General features: G+C 36.8%; 1 protein-coding gene across 4 annotated transcripts in view; it reads left to right on the forward strand.

The window, feature by feature from the left end:
- slc23a2 (solute carrier family 23 member 2) overlaps positions 1-18,993 on the forward strand; it is a 43,781-nt gene continuing 24,788 nt past the window's right edge. The window contains exon 1 of one of the 4 annotated variants that reach the window (XM_081610766.1): positions 1-103. In XM_081610766.1, coding sequence (XP_081466892.1) covers positions 94-103 — 10 coding nt within the window. In that variant the 5' untranslated portion in view covers positions 1-93. Of the gene's footprint in view, positions 104-2,493; positions 2,780-18,993 lie in introns of those variants that run through there. The other 3 variants (XM_081610765.1, XM_008418180.3, XM_081610767.1) reach the window with 3 other exon arrangements.

An 18,993-nucleotide genomic window follows, 5' to 3' on the forward strand; every position in this document is an offset into this window, starting at 1 on the left:
GAAGTTTCAGGTCGCCATGGTGATACAGTTGATGATGGCGACAACGGCAGTCGAGGGAATTCTCCATCTTTATTTACAATGTAGAGGATTTTAATGGTAGACGGTAAGCTACAGCTTCTGTTTCTCTGCGTGTCTTATTAGCTTTAGCTACCATATTACTATGCTTTATTTTTGTTATTTACTTTTTCGGTTCATCAGCTGCTGTCATTTCTTTGCTGATTATCAGTTAAGAACGTTGCTTTGGTTAGCATAATGCTAATTCTGCTCTGCACGAATTTAGCTACGATTTCTTTTTTTTAAATTGTTAATAATACTGATGATGTTGCTGCTGCATTTTTTTGAGTTTCTGCTGTTCTTATAATGTCAATGTTTGGTTGATAGTGTTTTCTGGGCACGGTAGTCATTCTGATTTGGTGTTGAACAAGGAAGAGCCAAAGTTTATTTACAAACATTTGTGTCTGGTAGATTTTATTGAGCTCCTGATTGTTCCTGGGCTAATTTTTAGTTTGTAGCTGTGATTATTTCGTCCCATACCAGTGTATTTTAGTTCTTTTAGGTAGGAAAACCTTTGCTGCTTAGTTTCATTTGATTCTCTTCACTTTAAGTAGAAATTAGCTTGCTGTTTGCTTAGAGTTAAATTTCTAGGCAATCATACATTAGTTGGTATTTTTCACAGTTTTGAGTGTAAACCACTTAATTGTTGACACTGGTTTAATGATTAAATACAGCATATTTTGCAAGTTATTGAACAGAGATTTTAGCTAATTTAACCCTTTATGTTTTGCTCAAGAAGATTGTTATGTTATTATGGCATTGGAGTCATTTTTCTACCTCTCATTTGAATCCTCATACCGGAGGAAGGAAATCTATTGGCACAAAAGCCCTACCACGATCTTGCTTCTTTATCAGGTTGTTGAGCCTTTTCCAGTTCCTGGTTCTGACGTGTTTATCCAAACGGATAAAGACAGAAGACATTAAACAGATAAACTGGAAAATGCTCAAAGCCAGTGTCTCTGTCTCCATTAAAGTAAGTTTAACATCAACATTGACAAATTGGTGCCTGTGAGAAAGAAGCTCCAAGACTGACAAGAATTCAATCAGATTGGATGCTGCTGGTGTTCACATGTTCAAGCCAAATCCTTTCTGAGACAGTTTTTATGGTCAGACGAGAGAAAGATCGACTTGTTGGTCACAAAGGAGTCAGAGGCTTTTAAACGTAAGAAGAAGGTACCAATTGTTAAGCATGGTGGTCGCAACATCATGCTTAGGGTGGCGGGGGGGGGGGCATTGATTGCAAAAGTGGATAGAACAATAAAGATTATGGATTATTTGCAAATCTTCCAGCTAAGGATCCCAAATCTAGTTTTGAAAACAATCCCTGATCTCAGCCATATTGAAAATCTATAGATTTGCTTAAAAGGCACGTTTGTTCCAGCAAACCAGGCAATTTAAATGGAGTCCATTGTTCATCATCAGCCTTAAGAATGGCTCCAAACATGGTGTGATTCCTCTGGAACTCACTAAAGGACAATAATATAAATATTTGTGGGATTACTTTATATTTGAGCCAGTATTGTATAATTTTCCCCTATGTGGATTAAAAGAAAAGAGGAAAAAGTCAGAGTCATACACACTATACTGGGAATACAAATCACTACAATCAGTTCATCCCAGAAAAGTCCCAAATTACTATACTTCTACTCGTTATGAGAATATGCAATTTTTTTTTATGTCATTATAGATAGTTTCATCATTTTCTATTCTGATTTTGACATGCCTAAAACAAATAATCTATATGTTTGCATTTTAAAAAAACATTTATTTTACATGCATCTATTTATAAATGAAAATGTAGTTTTCATGATACAGTATATTCAAAACAAACAAAACCTGAAGATCAATGCATTATTTGCAACTATTGTTGCCATTTTGAACTCGTATGATATGCATGCCTCGATGAGTGTTTGCAGTCCTCATTCTATCATAATGAGTGTAAAATGAAACAGATAGGTAAACCTAAACAGATGCAACCCCCCCGCAACATTGTGTGAAAGCAAGCAGCTCAAGACATGTGGCGACATTATTGCCCAGAAACACATTGATGCCCTCTGGATGCAGCTTGAGACCTGTTATCAAACGTGGTTATGTCACTAATGACGCAACCTGAAGCGTGCCTAATGGAAGCAGTTCAACCAACCACTAGGTGGCAGTGTGGCGGAATACATAACTTAAACCTATACCATGTGCGGACAAAAAGACCCACTGTGATTAGTGACGGGTGCCATTGTTGGCTCTTGTAAAACTACTGTCCAGCAGCAAGGAAAAAAAGAAACGGTTTATGCAAGAAAGGTTATTATTTCAGAAACTGTTCCAGGATCAGTCTGACATCCTCATGGTGATGGAGGCTGTGTAGCATCCCTGCTCTCCTGATTGGGTGAGTGTTGACTTGGAGGCGGGGCTAAAGACTGTTAACGTCACTTGAGTTATGTGAGCATGCGTAGTGACGTTCTTTAACCCCGTGGCTTTATGAAAGCCGATATAGGGGCAGTATCCGCACGTCCAGAAGGTGTTTCCGAGGTATTATATATAGTCAAGTAGCAGGAGCTGGTTTTGGAGGAGTCAGACTTACCTCATCGGGCTTTTTGTGATTGAGCTGCTTCCCGACTGGTCGTCTCCCGCTCCTCCGCCAGCGACAACAACACAAGCCACGGGGACGAGCCAGCGGACGTAACGCTAGCCAAGAGGGGAAGTGGGCTCCGTCTTCTCTTTCATCGGGCAGGTGTGTACAAAAACGAGCCATTTTTAATCCTCTGTGACGGAGTTTACCATACCTGTGGATTTTAGTTAGCCTTATTTGACTAAAATTCTCAGTTTTGGAAGCGGTTAGTTTTTTGTAACATCCGGTAACTCGGACCGGCTGCTGTTTAAAGATGTTAAGAGTTATCCTCCGGCTTGTGAGGACTCCGAGTACTTGCGTGACAGTGGGTCTCCACTGTGACCGAACAAATCAAGGCCCACGTGTTTAGCTCGTTCTTCAATCCATTCAATTAAAATTGGACTAATTACAAAGCGCCAAAGCAATCTGGGGCCTCTGTACGTGAAATAAAACTGATCATGTGGAAATTCAGCTACGTTTAGTCCATTTAGGCAAACGGCTATGTTGATATTCAATCCAAAGAGTCAGTTTGAGTCTAGAAAAAGGTTCGGGGAATTGGCTGAAAGTCACAGTGCATTACCGATGCAATGAGTTTTCACATCACTGCAATTTCTCATTCAGAGCAAGCACAAGGTTGCATGGGAGTGGAAAAACTTTTTATTAACAGGAGATGATGATCAACCATTTGCCTCAACTGGCCGGGGACTGAGAGGTCAGGAAAAGACGCAGTAAAAGCGAATGAAGGACTCAGGATGCTTTCCAAAACCCAGTACTATGTACTATAACGACAGATTAAGATTCCTTATTGAGTAAAAACTCTCAAGTGACCTCCTGCTTGTAGAAATTATTCATTTACATCATATAACTGCACTACTACAGCTGTGAGTAGATCATAGAAAATATTTTGTCATTTGTCAAAGTGAGTCTGGGAAAAAAAAAAAAAAACATCCACCACGGTGGGAACGTGTCTCATGTTTAGTATAAAGTGTTCCGTGTTATGACCAACACCGGAGAGAAGAGACGCATCTTTAGAAACGATAATGATGGTATATTATAAATAGTTTATTTATTGTATTTCAGCTAACTTTGCTCTCAGTAGTATTTCCCAAACTTGTTGTAGAAAGATGTCATCTTAGGGGAATATCAGCCAGTTTTCAACTGCATTAAGTTTTCCACTTTGATTCAGGGTTCCTATGCATCCTCAAAAAGTACAGAATTTACTTAAATTGTTTTCCAAGTCTTAATGGACACAATAAAACTTGGTCTTCAAAATTGTTTGGTTTTCCAATTTTTTTCTTTTTGTTGTAAGGTATGAAAATCTTATAAAGTTATATAAATAGCGATTTTTATACTCATTTATATAAAAAAGTTACGAGGAAGACTCGAAGATAAAGAATGTTATTTAAACAACACACTTATCCACAATTCAAAAAAGCCTTTTTTGGACTCTAGACAGCTTCAGATTCAGATGGACCTGAGGTTTCTAATCAGGGTCTTGAATACCAAAGTAAATTTCACAGATTTTCTTTTCATTCCTCCAAAGTTTTAAAATGTAGTTGGTTTGTTGTGGTCCAACTGAGAATAGCTAAATATTGTAATCATTGTTCAGCTGTTTGATTTGTGGAGCCTACAGATATAAAGGCTTGTTTTCCTTTCAAGTTACTCCAAAAAATAAATGAATGAATAAATTTTACATCTTAAAATAAGTTTGAAATGTTAATGCTACAAATATGGAAGAACCCTGTTAATTGTTGTTTACACTCTCTCAAATAGTTTTATTCTCTAAATTACAATTTGTTGTCCTCTCATTTTTTTCTCCTGTTCTGTTATTAATATAGCTGGCTCTCGGTGTTCAAGTTTTGGTTTTACTGGCAAAAGTGTGTTTGATTTACCAGACATTAACAACTTTTTTTATTATTAGCCAAATGTTTTTAACTGTTTGATGTACATCTAACCCAACAGTCAGCTGTTTTGATATTTGAGAATACGCTTAATTACCCAACATAAATCGGAAATTGATTTTAGTCATGTATTTTGACAAATTTAGTTGCACATTTAATGTTGTAAGCCAATTATCTGTTTGGTTTAAGGCAATGAACAGTGTTGCTGGCTGAATAAAGGGGTGTTTGCAGGTTAATTAAATGACATTGTAACCCCTAAAGAGGCAAAACATTCAATAAATATGACAGTTAATCAAAACACAGATTAGAATAAATGTTTCAATTTTGGTTCACAACTTCTTTGATTCAGAGTAAACTGAGTGACAAAAGCTGAAATTCAGGGATGTGTCCTACATGTTCTTTGTATAACTTTAAATGTTATTTCAATGCTTCCTTTGCTTGTTTTGACATATTCATAGTCATCTTGCAGTGAGCTGGTGAAAAGATGAACAGCTCCTCAGAGCTTTGGAAAGCTACCATTTGTTTGATGGGTTTAAAGCATCTCAAACTGAAACTGTTCATATCTACAGAATAAAACTCTAAGTTGCTACAAGAAATTAAGTAGTAGTGACCAGGCCTATTCAGCTTAGTTAGCTGGTCTTTTCAGACGGGTTCATTTACAAATGATTTTTTGAACTGGAAACACTCTATAACACCCCATCTTTTATGCTGTTGCACAAATATAACAGTCAGTCAAAAAAAAAAAAACATTTCTTGATGAACTGATGAGCCTCAGCTAATGAGGGAGACTGATGCAGCCACAGGCAGCGTAACATTAATGCAGTGTCACAGAAAGTGTCTGGCTGACAAACCACCACAAATTTAACCTACCCTTGTCAAAGTCTAGATGATGAATATTCATTAGCATAGCTTTGTATCCAGTGTGTATCAGCATTTTCTTTTTGAGCTGTTTTTAAGTTAATAAAACCAGCCGCCACTGGGGCTTCGCATCAATAACCATTAGACTTACAGCGGCCTGAGTATTTATTAAGTTGCCTACATTATACCATCTTCCAAGTAAACATAAGAGAACTAACACTGATAACTTCAGAAAATATCAGCTGTCCTTTGTGAAGAAAAGGAAGTTTTCATTTGTCTGGGCCGATGCCAGCATTTAACTATCCCATCCAAATTTCTCTGAATAGTTTAAATCTTTATAAGTAAATAGAATCCATTTTCTCGTTAACTTTCCTCTGTTTTTCACAATAACTGATCCTGGAAGTGTATTTCACCTCGGAACTGTGGCTTATCTGTATGTTTTATATATTCTTCAAGGTTTTAAGATCCTGACCACTTTATTTTGACTCCATTTATTTAAAACAGTCTTTCAAAGCTAAATAGACGCATAAAATGATTTTTCTGATATAATTTTGATAAGGAAGATGTGGAAACCAGCATGACTATTGTATGACCTTAAAAGCTTACAAAACCATTAGGCTCTATTGTATTTTTTTATTCATGACTGTGTCCTGGAGACATTATCAATGTGGTGTGTGTGAAGTAACTGCGTGTGTTTATATGTGCATCAAGTGAACTTCCTGCTTTTGCCCTTTGAGTTCAGGGTCATTAAACCATGATAAGATATAGGAAGGCCATGGTAATGTTGTTCTCTCTGTATTCAGTCTGTGGTCGGTGAGAAATAATGTTTTAGTTCCTGCTGCAATGAAGTGGATAAAAAAAATGCTTTCTTTCAAATGCATTACCATGATTAGCACATGTTGGAACATTTTATAAATTCTTAAGTATTTTACACATTTTTCTGTGCTGGAGAGAGATTTTTTTAAACGGTTGAGGAGGAAGCTAGTTGTTTTTCATTCTGTGCTTTGTTACAGCTGTCCTGACATGCTAACTTTGAGTTATTTTTTAACACGACCACAAACGTTTAACTCTGACTATTCACATAGTCAGAGTGTGCCATTGGCACTGGCCACACGTGCAAGTGCCAATGGCAGCACTGGCACATGTGGCCAGTGCTGCCATTGCAGTGAAGATGAGTGTTTGGTCTGGACTTCTTCCAGGATAAATAAACTTTGGCCATTTAACAAAGTTATACTTGAACCAAAGCCAAAGGTCAGAAGATCCGTTTGTTAGCAAGTGTGCTCACTCTAGTGTGGGATTTGACACTGATCTAAAAATAATCTTTATTTTCTTGCAAGAAACAAACTTTTCAGCAACATATATTGATTTTAAAAAAGTGCTAGTTCCATTGCCAGATTATTTTACTTATAACAACACATTTTCCTATGTTTTCCCATGCGACATTATGTATCAAGGTTTCCCCCAAAAAACTTGCTTAGCCCGGTGGTTGGGGCGCTTGGCAGTCGCCGTGTTTTGTCTTGGCCCGCCATGTTTTTGAGCTAAAAGATGTTTAAAATTGAAAATATAACTTTGGAATTGGAAGATTAATATCTGAACACCAACTATAAAATCATTAAAAACCCAACTTAAATAAATAAGCAATGCTGAAGTTGCCTGGTGGGGGCACAAGTAAAGCCTGGTGGCCCACCAGGCTTATAATACCCTGGAGAAAACCCTTTGTATCTAATAATCCAAAATACTAACACTCTAATGGGTATCTGCTCAAAAGAAAGCAATCTGATTCCAATTTACTTAGCTCTTATTTTATTACTCAAATAAGATATTCATACACATGCATAGTTTTACCTGGATGTGAATGGAAAAAGCATTACGAACTTCCATTGTCCTATCATCTTTAGCATATGTTTACTTCAGATCTTTTCATTGAGTCTGAGTAAGCAGATGACAGGCTTACAGACCAGGTTAAGGTGAACTGGGTCGCAGAAATTGATTCTTGGTCCCGTTTTCTTTTGGCAGCATGCGACTAAGATTACACTGTACCACTGGGTCAGGCCCTGCCTTCACCCTGTACAATGAAGGTGTGTGTATGTGTGTCTGCGTAGGTGTAATATTACAGCATGTTGCTCCTGATGAAGTGGCACACCTTAACTCCTAACTATGTTCTCATTTTTATGTTTATTTATATTCTGTTTAAATTTTCCCAGTAATACTGTAGACTTTGGTGTTTTGAGCTTCTGGTTCTGCTGAGTGATAGAAGTAATTATGTAAAATGGGGATTAAACATTGAAAAGGCAGCAAAATACACCATACGATTCTTGCATAATGAAAACGGTGTGGATTAACCTATTTAATATATTTAACTGTGCAGCTTTAACAGTAGTTTGCTTCAAGACAGCATTATTAAAGCCATGTTTTTTCTTACCAGTCCTGCATAAATGATGAACTTCTTTTTTTTTTTTTTATTATTAAACTAGCTAATGAAAGCTAGAAATCAGAATTGGGCAATTCTCTTGATTTGGCAGGACAAATCCCCAACAAATCCAATTTATTTTATTTTTTCGTTCCTACTTATGGCCTTTTGAAATCAGTTTTCTTTTCCATATCTCACTTTTTTTATTTATTCCGAATTTCACTTTTTTCATTTTAACTATATTTATAAAACCAAAAGGTGTGTAATTGGAGTGATTTAAAATCAATAGCCAAGGAAGACCACGTTTACTTTTGTTCAGGTTTCATAAATATAACAATGGTTCAACAGACCACTGAATGATTTTACAAGGTCTTAAAATGCTTTTAAAGAATTCAAAACAAAGAATCTAATGTTTTTCACATTTTATAAAAGAAAATGTCACAAAAACCTTCAGTCAAATCTTGCGCAAACTTCCAGAACCGCACAGCATTCTGGGGGATGTAGGCAGAGGATCGATTTTAGCTGCTCGACCTCTCACCTCTAGCTACGATAGGCTCACGGCATCAAGTTACTCACTCACTCTTTGATTACTTTTGCCATCGCTGAGCTTTTTTCAAGCTTCTTCTTATCAAGTAGTGGCAGGTATGGGAGCTACAGTCATTAAACAGTCACCTTTTTGCCAAAATCCCCTTTGCCACACAATAAAAGGCATTATTTTTCGAAGGTGATGATTTTCATGTGTGTTAATGTGACTGAATAAACCTCAGGCATTTATTTGAGAGATCCTCACGTCTTAACCAACAAACAAATCTATCTGGAAATGCGGCTGAAAGAAAAAAACAGTTTTTATGTTTACAGTTGTTTGTTCCAACTTCAAATAAATCAAAGTAAAATTACAGGGATTGCTGACGACACATTTTGGATTTATGCTGGATTTACAAACAGTCCATTTGAGGAAGACCTTGAATTATTTTTTCCTGTCTTGAATTGTTTTGCTAACGAGGCCTTGATCTGGATTTGGTGAATAGAAGCACCAAAATCCACCAAACTTGATTTCAATGTTGAGGGTATTCACTGACCTCATTTAGACTTGAGTCGGTGTTAAGTCCATTAGCCCTGATTTAGACAGATATATTTAGTCTATTTTTTGGACTTGCTGAAATTGACTCATTGACGTAGATTCTTAACAAAAATCACGTCATTTTGTTCGCAGTTGTGCCGAACTCGACACCAGGCCCGGGTCGGACTATGAGCTCTGTGCAAAGTGTTGCGTGATTGGTCAGAAGTTTGTTGCTGTGTTTTATGGACTCGGACAGCAACGTTGCCATTTCAGCTTCTTCCGATATCCAGTTTGTATCCGTAGGAGACTTAAATATTTTTGAGGAACGTGCCGACTGTTCGGTTTTGGATAAAGTATGTGGGAGCCTTCACTTGAAGACAAAACCAGGACACATCTTTTATAAGTCGCTGTTTAAATGTGGATTACAAAATGGGGAGATGTAGCAATCGGAGACTGATGCACCTGACTTCAGTTTTGTTTGCTCAGTTTTTGGTTCAGAAACATTTCCTCTAAACCTTCAGCACGTCTGACATTTTACAAAATGAGGTCATTTGATGTTGTAAAAAGAACTGGAGCAAAGCAGTGGCCTACTTTGTATCAAAGTTATCAAGATTTAATCAGCAGGCTGACAGATGATGAATGAACCGGTAGCAGCACGCCAAAGAGGGTTACTAATTGACTTGCTCTATCGGTGAACGAGAAGCGGATCACGTGAACCATTTCTGATCTCGTATCCTGAATAAAAGGTTTTGCACCTAGGATACCTATTTTTCAAGCAAATTTTCTTGAAAAGGTGGTGAAATGAATAATCGGCAACCAGCCGGTTATTGAACAGAATGACTAGTTTGTGTCTGAATCCTAAGAAAGGCATAAAACGTTTAATTTACCAGACCAGGTCTTGTGGCTTTTCTGTTAAAAAATGTCAGGTAGGACTTTATTTTCCAAATAATTTCATTTTCCGTCAGTAGGTATCGGCAATCTATTCAAATCAAATGGAAAAATACATGAATTTACTAATGCAGTAAAACTATGGAGCCTATAATAACGCAAAAGGTTGCAAATAAGTGTCTGCTTATATCCAGAATCTTCTGGCCTTTAACACATGAATTGGAGTGATTAAAAAGTAAAGTTTGGAATAGTTTAATATTTTCTGTAAATCTTTACTTTTTTGAAAGATGTTATTCATCTGGAAGGAAGTTTCAGCTTTAGGTTTTGATTCTGCTTTGCTAATTCTGGTATTTTTAAGCAACTTCACCCAACTGATTTTACTTTTTGATAGTGTTGCTTTTATCTCATCTTTAACACCTTATTTGTTTTTATCAGCCCTGTTGCTTATTGCACCACCACACCTCATTTCATGAAGAAAACATCTCCTTTGGTGTTTTCCCGGGTTTCACTCTGAAATATCTGCGATGTGGCACCACAGTTCAAATCGGCTGTGAGTTTTGATCAGTGTATCCCAAGGTTTTCATCTTCTGACTCGCACAACAGATTGAGAAGCTTTATTTTACTGATTTAGCTACAGTAGTTTATTTTAAAGAATAAATGTACTTTAGCCATTTATTTAAAGCCAGTTTGGTTTCAGTGAAGACCTCATACGTGTTGATTCCTGACCCTAAGCCTTTATTTTTATTAATAGACAGATGGGTAGAGCAGGGTAATTCAAAATAATTTTTAATCTTTGTTTACATTGTCGTTAAACAACAAAAAAAAATCAAATAATGTAAGAGTTGTTTATCCAAATTCAGTTTATTTTACTCCATTTTAGTCCAGTAGAGTCCATCATACAGTTAAATTAGATGATTAATTTTATTTTAGTAAATTTACAACATTACAAAACAGGAAAGCAAAATAAAATACTATTTTACAAACCAGTAATTTACAAAAAAGAAATGGTTGAACCCGAGGCTTATTCTTGCCTATATACTCCAGTTTAATCCAAATTATAATACAAGACTGGGAAATTCAGTGAATTTTGTAAAGCCAATTGATAGTTTCCAGTCGTTGGCTTTGCAGCAATCCCTTTTGCAGCCAACATGTGGCAACTGTTGACATAGCCTCCATGCAGATTATTGATGTTTTCAGTATTTCGGTGGCGTGTTCGTCACATGATGCTTCGTCAGTGTCGGTGCTGGTATAGTTAGATAAAGACTGTGACACACTGATTAAATGTCCTCTGAGAGTAATTACTAATAATATATTGCTCTATTATAGGTTCTTATAAATATGCAGATTAAATGTGGTTACTTTTGCCTTTTTTTTTCAGTTTACATTTTTGAATTAAAGTTAAAATTTTGTACTGAATTTGATTGCATAAATTATATATTACTTATGCTAGTATTATTAAAGAAAAATTGTATAAAACAGTAGGCATTCAAATACGGCGGCCCAGAAGGGCCAACAAAATGCCACAGAAGATGATGGACTAAAACTAAATGCGTGCTAAAGTGGAAGTTATGCTAGCAGGTATGGCATAATTTCTTATTTAGTTTTAGCATCAGTTCTGCTGTGGCTTTTGCATTTTGTTGACCCTTCTGGGCTGCCATAAAATACTGTTTTATACGCTCATATTAATGTCAGTTGTCAAGGCCAATCAAAACTCTCAGATAAGAACAAACCCATTCTGCTACTGTTAGTGAATTAGTTATTGGTAAATATTTTAATAGAATTATTTTTATCTTGAAGTTTATCTACTGTGAAATCTGATGTTCTGCATGGCAGCAGTGTGATCTGGGCTATTTTCTGCAAAGGTTATGGTATTTAATAAATATTCCCTCTTGTTTTATTTTTTGTTTTTTTGTCTTGAGGGGGAAAAAAATGGTATTAATTTAGTTTATTTGATAATGTGGCTTATAGCTCATTAATTGTGAATGACAAAAATGAGCCAGTGTAGACCTTTAGCACAAATCTAATCTCTTATTTTTAGACATCTCAGGCTGATTATTTCAGAGCGCTAACCCAGTTTTATAGCTTTGTGTGTGCCAGGACACAAGCTGTTTTTAGCTCTTGAAAGTTTTGCAACATAGTACAATTGAAGCATTTTATACTATGACCCACTTTTTGTAGTTTCATAACTTTATTTGCTATAAAAACTACAGTGCGTCTCCTATGATGCAGGTAAAGCAAAGGTAGATTGAATTAAAGGCCTTTCTGCTGTTACTTTCCAAACAAATGAAACTGGTTGCCTGACTGAGCTGCAGTGAGTCTGATCTCACGTTGGCTTAAAGGATTTCACCAACTTAAAGCAACAACGAATACCTTGAATTTAGATCCCTGCTGGGCTTAATGGAAAAGACAGTGCTGGAAATGCCGGGGGGTTTAGCAGCCTATGGAGGAGTACAGTCACAGTAAATGTTGTCTGAGAACAAAGACAGTAAATGACTCCCATTCATCTGCTGCTGACACCTACCTGTGAGGCCCAACATGCTGCTCTAAGAATCAAATGAAGAAAAACTTTGAAAATATCAACTCGTTTAATTAAAAATTAGGCTTCTCTAAGTGTTGAAAGACATTTTTTATTTAAGTCCTCCTCTTTAAAACCATTTCTACACTAATTCGTCATATCCTACGATTTTTTTAATATTCTTTTTTCCAACCACGTCAGAAAAACCTGGGGGGTTTTGTTTTTTGTAAGAAGGGGGGACTGGTGCCAAGTTGATGACCAATCACCATTATACTGTGACTAGGATCTAATTGAAATATTTGCAATTAAATTTAAATCTTTTTGATGAGATTACGTTGGATTAATTTTAAATTAGAGCTGCACCAATTTGAATCCCAATCTCAAAGATCTGCTTTCATGCAATGTTTTGCAGACTGTTTGATTCCAAATGCCATGCATTAAAACTCTTCATACCAATATTGCTTTTGGCCAATTGGATTGTCTTCATTGCCTTTTTTATGCCAACACCTGATGAAGATATTAGTAGCCAAAATATACTGCTCTAAAAGGGGGATAGCAACACTGATGATGAAGAAAATATGAGGAAAATTACAATTGTCATTGTTAATTTGTAAAATTTTCTTTGCTTTTCATCAAATTAAATCATTTATTCCTTAAATCATTTATTTCTGGACATACTTGGTCTGCCTTGGAGTCCCATCAGACTTAAGGTCTTTAATTTCTTGGTTTTAAATTAATTAAAGAATATACTTTGTTGTCTCCTAGGATAAATTTGTAAGGGTGTTTATTGCATGGTAGCTGCTGCCAAAACAATGTTTGCCTCTTTTAAAACGCACATTCTGTAACTGAAGTCCTTTTACAACATGTTAAAGTTACAAAACTAGAACAATGACGCAACACATGCACACGTGTCTGGGTTATAAAACCAGAACAGGACGGCCATCGTATGTTTAAGTGACTTTTATTTTTTCCGTTAAGCAGTTAAATGACGCTGCGTTTACACATGTGGCTGGGTCTTGTAACTTGTGTAACGGATTAAGAATGGCTCGGCTTTCCACAGACAGCTAGTGTGTCATTAAATAAAATGCTTCTTGTAAAGTCAGCACAGCATGATGTCCATAAAAAAAACAGAAATGGTTATTTTAGCTCAGCATTTCAGATACATTTTCAACCTCAAAGCGTCAGCTGACCAGTTTTACTTCTGAAAATATCAGCATTTCTAAGCATTATTGACGATAAATATGGAAGTAACATAAGTAATGCTCTGAATATAACAGAAGCTCCCATAAATAAATACATCTTGATATTGGAGTACGTTAACCAAACTTATCTTGAGTCAAGCTGCCACTCCCTAATGCCGCTGGAGTGTGGGTTTATCTAGAGGTTTGCATTGAATTTAAAAACATTTGAATGTTAAGAAATTTATACTGGTGGTTTAGGTCAAAGCATTGAAATCAGCAAAAAGCAGGATTGTAGGTTTTATTTCCTTTACTAGTCATTCAGGCCTTAAAAAGCTTTAGGCAATTTATTGCAGCTATTGTTGCTGAAATAAGAAGATGCCAGACATTTCTTTGTAATCATTGGAAAGATAAGTCAATTGGGTGTTTCTAAATTTTAGCATTTTGTAAACAAATAAAAAAAAAATCTTTATGGCAAATTGTTACGCTTTTTTTTATTTGTGATGCTGGAAAAAGTACCTTACGTTTCCCGCTGGTGCAGTTTGCTTTCACACGGCATTGTGCCAAAAAAATCAAACCCTCTGGAAAAACCCCATTCTCCAGGTTGACAGACCAAAACCTTCTTCATAAAATATAAACCAAATTGGAGTCACATCAGATTTTAGTGGTTGCAAGATATTTCTTTTGTGATTGATGAAAGATCCTGACCCTGCTAACATTAGAGGCGCGCATTGTTCTGGTCGTATTTACCCAGAATGCCCTGGGTTATAGTCCGCTTCCTGCTTTTGATATACTTTCAAACCGCACCAAAGTTCACTTCAACTGAACCGAGGTTTGTAGCCAGACCAGAGTTCACTTTTTTTGGTCCACATCAGTTTGATTGTGCGTTTACATCCCCCTAAACGAACCGGACTTTCTACACATACAAAGTAAATTTAAATTGAAGACGACAAAACAGGGCTGGTGTGAATGCACCTTGCACCTAAAGCTTTCACAAAAACTTCATTAGTTTGGGTTTTCTAACTCGAGCCTTTATGGAACCAGATGGGAATAGGTTATAGTCAGGTTTTGTCTTCTTGTTATGCATGTAATCACATTCTGTATGTGACTTCTTCTCATTCCTTTGCTACTGGAACATCTGCTGCTGCCCTTTTATCTCCGGTTACCTCTGCTCCACTGGCAAAGAAGTCAGTCTCTGTAAACACGACCTTCCTGCTGCTTTACATTTCTCTCTCCCTGCTGTGGTGAAATAAAAACTCCTCACATGTCACCTGCCACCCTCGCTTCGAGTGACTCCTTCATGTATAGCTTTTAACATAGTTAAGTCTTTTTCAAAGTATGCTATGTTCCTTTTCTTGGGGAAAAATGATTTCACAACGTCTCAACTGACATTGAAAGTGTATTCGGTGGTTAAAGTTGAGTACACCAGCAGAACAAGATAACACGAATGCATGAAATGTTGTGACTGCGAAACCTTTGACATACTTCATCATACCTAAATGAGGTATGTCAGAGTGAAAATCTTTTAAATTCACCCAAATAAATGTTTCACAATGTGACCGTTTGTCAGAAAAAGCTTTTAGTGTTGATACTAAACCAGGAAAACAGCTTTTACTTTTATAGGGTAACCTTGAAATGCTTATTGGGACATTAAAATGACTAAAATTACTTTTCAGGGATGTTAATTTGGGTAATTTTACCATCAGATATTTCCGCTTGGAAGCTTTTATTGCTGCTTATTGTTGTATGTTTTGTACATACTGTCCTTAAAGCTTTTACTATATTGTTTTGTTTTTTTTTCTTTAATCAGTACAGATCAAAACTTTATGGATGGTCGCTATTTCTTTACTGTTTTTTCTAAGTCAATTAAATAGGTGTCCCAATTTGATGACAATTCAAAAAGGAACCTTTTTAATTTATTTATTGGAAAAATGCTAAAGTAAACTATTTACTGCATTTCTGCTCAACAAAATGTAAGTGTTCATCTGCGGTCATTGGACTGACTCTTCCTCCTTTGGTATTTTAAACATCTGCTCACACCTAACAGAAAATTAAATGTAGTACACTATGAGCTCTGCAAGGCAGGCCAAACAATCTAAATAAATGATGAGACTGAAACAAACAGACATGCTTTACTAGGAGAACAGGTACTCAAATTACGACTTCACTCTCCTTGTATTCCAACTTAAATCTAGTAAAATTATAAGTTTTTTTTTCTTGTATTTTTGCTTTATTCTCATAGTACTATGACTTTATTCTCGTATTGTTACGACTTCTCGTAAGGTTTTTTGTCTTACTACTTCTTGTGTTATTAGAACTTTATTCTGGTATTATAACTATCATTATGAGTGAATTCTCGTAACACTCCTCTATTCTCATTCGACTTCTCATAATATGACTGTTCTTGTAACGTTGTCTTTATTCTCTTAGTATTATGACTTTTTATTATTGTAATCCATTATTTTTTTCTTAACCTGGGCCTAATATTCTGTCATAATACTCTGCTCCTTCCACCGCCTTATCAGGCTGTAGAGCCTTGAACATTCAACAGCCTTCCTTTTCTGGACTGAGTTAAAATAAAATAGAAGTGATTTCTCATCTTATTTATTTCTTTTCTTTCATAACTTATTTCCTCAGAATGCTCTCCTGCACGAATATCCCTCCTCCTTTCCATCACACTTTACATAACAAGAGAAGATAGATTTATAAAACTAGATTTCTCTTGCGTTGCATAACTCGTTTCCCATCTTTGTCTTGCTCCATTTCTCTGTTCTTTTTTCTTTATTTGTGTTGGTTATGATGCTTTGTTGGGTCTGGACTCCCAGACACCAAGCGCAGATGAGTCAGGCTGCAGGGGGTTTAGTCTCTTAGGCACCTGAGGAGCCGGAGCATTTGAGGATTTTATGCTACAGTAGTGTGGCTTTTCTGGTGTTGGCACATGCCTCATCAGACCTTAAGTCACCCAGAGGCTGCTGGGATACTTCATGTCAGACTACACACACACACACACACACAGTAGTAAGCTAAAATTACCCAATTTATTTCTATTTGCTAAATGCCACAATAATGAGAAAATGAGACTTATTTGTCAATGTATTCTAAGTCAGAGGTTTACATACAGAATGATTGTGTCTTTAAGTAATGAGCCCACATCGTTGCATCGTGGCTTTGTGAAATGCTGTCATGTTCATTTATGCTTTAAATTGAGGTACAAATTAAAGGCAGCAGACTAATTAACAGTTAACAGTGTACCAGTTGCTTACAACCAAAATTGGTCTAGAACACGGCCAACATTCTGACATGTTTCAGTTATTTGGAGGCACTGATGCAGGTATTGCACCACGTTTGTGTGCCCTGAACGAAGGGAACAAAAAATTTACAGATACTTGAAGGTGCCGCATTAATCTGTTCAAATTATTATAAGCAAGCATAGACTTGATGGGAATGTCCAACCATAATACTAGGAAGGAGACGGGTTTGTGTCCCAGAGATGAACTGGTTTTGATCCGAAATGTGTAGATTGACACCAGAACAAAAGCCCAAAATTCTCCTGAAGCTGGAAAGACGGAGACATTGTCCAGGGTGAAACTTGTTGTTTACCAACATGGCCAAAAGGCCGCTCAGTGAAGAGGAAGTAATTACTTCAAAAGAAACATTAAAAAGACAGATTTTAGCTTGGTAATAGACACAGGGAAAATATTTTTATTTAACTTTTATTTAAGAAGACATGTCCTGTGGCCTGATTAAACTAACGTGGAACTGTTTGGCCATAAGGAAGTTAAAGCTCCAGTGTAAATGGGTCTTCCACCCTAAACATACAGCTGAAGTGGTTACAGAGTGGCTTAAGGACAACGGAGTCGATGTTTGGCCGTCACAAAGTCCAGATATCAATGCTCCGGAGAAGTTGTGGGCAGATCTGACAAAGAGTGAGTGAGGTGACCTATAAACCTGACGGTTACACTGGTTCTGTCTGGAGGAATGGGCCAGAACTCCAGCAAACAGTTGAGAAACCTGTGGAAGAAAACCTGGAAGATTTGACCCAAGTCATAAAATCCAAAGGCAATACGTAAAGTAAATAAATCTGACATGTTCCGTCATTGTGGCACTAAACAAATAGAAATAATTTTAATGATTCCAGTTGATCAAAAACAGAGAAGTTTGGTCGACTGACTTGATGTCACACAGGGAGAAATAAAATGTCTTTTTATGAATTGGATTTCTGATTTCTGCTTAGAGGATATATTTTTAATCAATCAAATTTTATTTGTATAGCACATTTCAGCACCAAGGCATTTCAAAGTGCTTTACATAATTAAAATAAAAACGGCATGTGACATTAAATAAACGGTGAGAAAGAGAGAAAGAGAGAATATGTGCTCTATCTTCCTGGTTTTAGTGAGAACGCGAGCAGCAGCATTGTGGATCAGCTGCAGCTGTTTGATTGATTTGCTAGTCAGACCTGTGAAGACGCTGTTGCAGTAATCAATGCGGCTAAAGATAAACGCATGGATGAGTTTCTCTAGATCGCGCTGAGACATAAGTCCTCTAATCCTAGAGATGTTCTTCAGGTGATAGAAGGCCGACTTTGTGACTGTCTTAATGTGGCTCTGAAGGTTCAGGTCAGAGTCCATCACTACTCCCAGGTTTCGGGCCTGATCGCTGGTTTTTAGTTGTAATAACTGAAGCTGTGCGTTGATTCGGGTTCGCTCCTCTTTAGGTCCAAAGATAATAACTTCAGTTTTGTTTCTGTTCAGCTGGAGAAAGTTTTGGCACATCCACACATTGATCTGTTCTAAGCATCTATTCAGTGATTGGATGGGTTCAGAGTCACCTGGTGACATCGTGATGTAGAGCTGTGTATCATCCGCATAATTGTGGTAGCTAATCCTATGTCCTGTTATAACCTTAGCCAGTGGGAGCATATAAATATTGAAAAGAAGGGGTCCTAGGATTGAACCTTGGGGTACCCCACATGTGACCTTTGACCTCTCTGATGAGAAGTTTCCGATTGAAACAAAGAAATCCCTGTTCTTTATGTAAGATTCAAACCAGTTGAGCACTGGACCGGAGAGTCCGACCCAACTCTCCAGTCGATTCAGTAAAATGTCGTGGTCAACAGTGTTGAAAGCTGCACTGAGGTCCAACAGAACCAGCACTGTGGTTCTCCCACAGTCTGTATTTATATGGATGTCATTGAACACATTTACAAGGGCCGTTTAGCATTAATGAGTCCTAATTGGTATTAAATAACGGATCAAGTTTCATTTTTTTAATCTGTATGGAAGCTAAAATTACTTTTGAAAAAAGATGAGCTGTAGTTTAATGGGGTTTTTTTCACTTCAGCTTCACTTCAAATTACACCATCTCAGGTTTTTTGTAAATCTTGACCTCTGACCTCTGCTGTTACTCTTTTTAAAACTCTTCCTACATGCATAATCCTGCCACTTGTTTCGATGTGGAGGGATTATTCTGCCGTACAACCTTCTTATCAGCACATTAGTCACACTAATACGTGTTGTTTGTGATC

This window comes from Poecilia reticulata, chromosome 9 (assembly GCF_904066995.2).
Source record: "Poecilia reticulata chromosome 9, P_reticulata-male-v2, whole genome shotgun sequence".
Taxonomy (NCBI): Eukaryota; Metazoa; Chordata; class Actinopteri; order Cyprinodontiformes; family Poeciliidae; genus Poecilia; species Poecilia reticulata.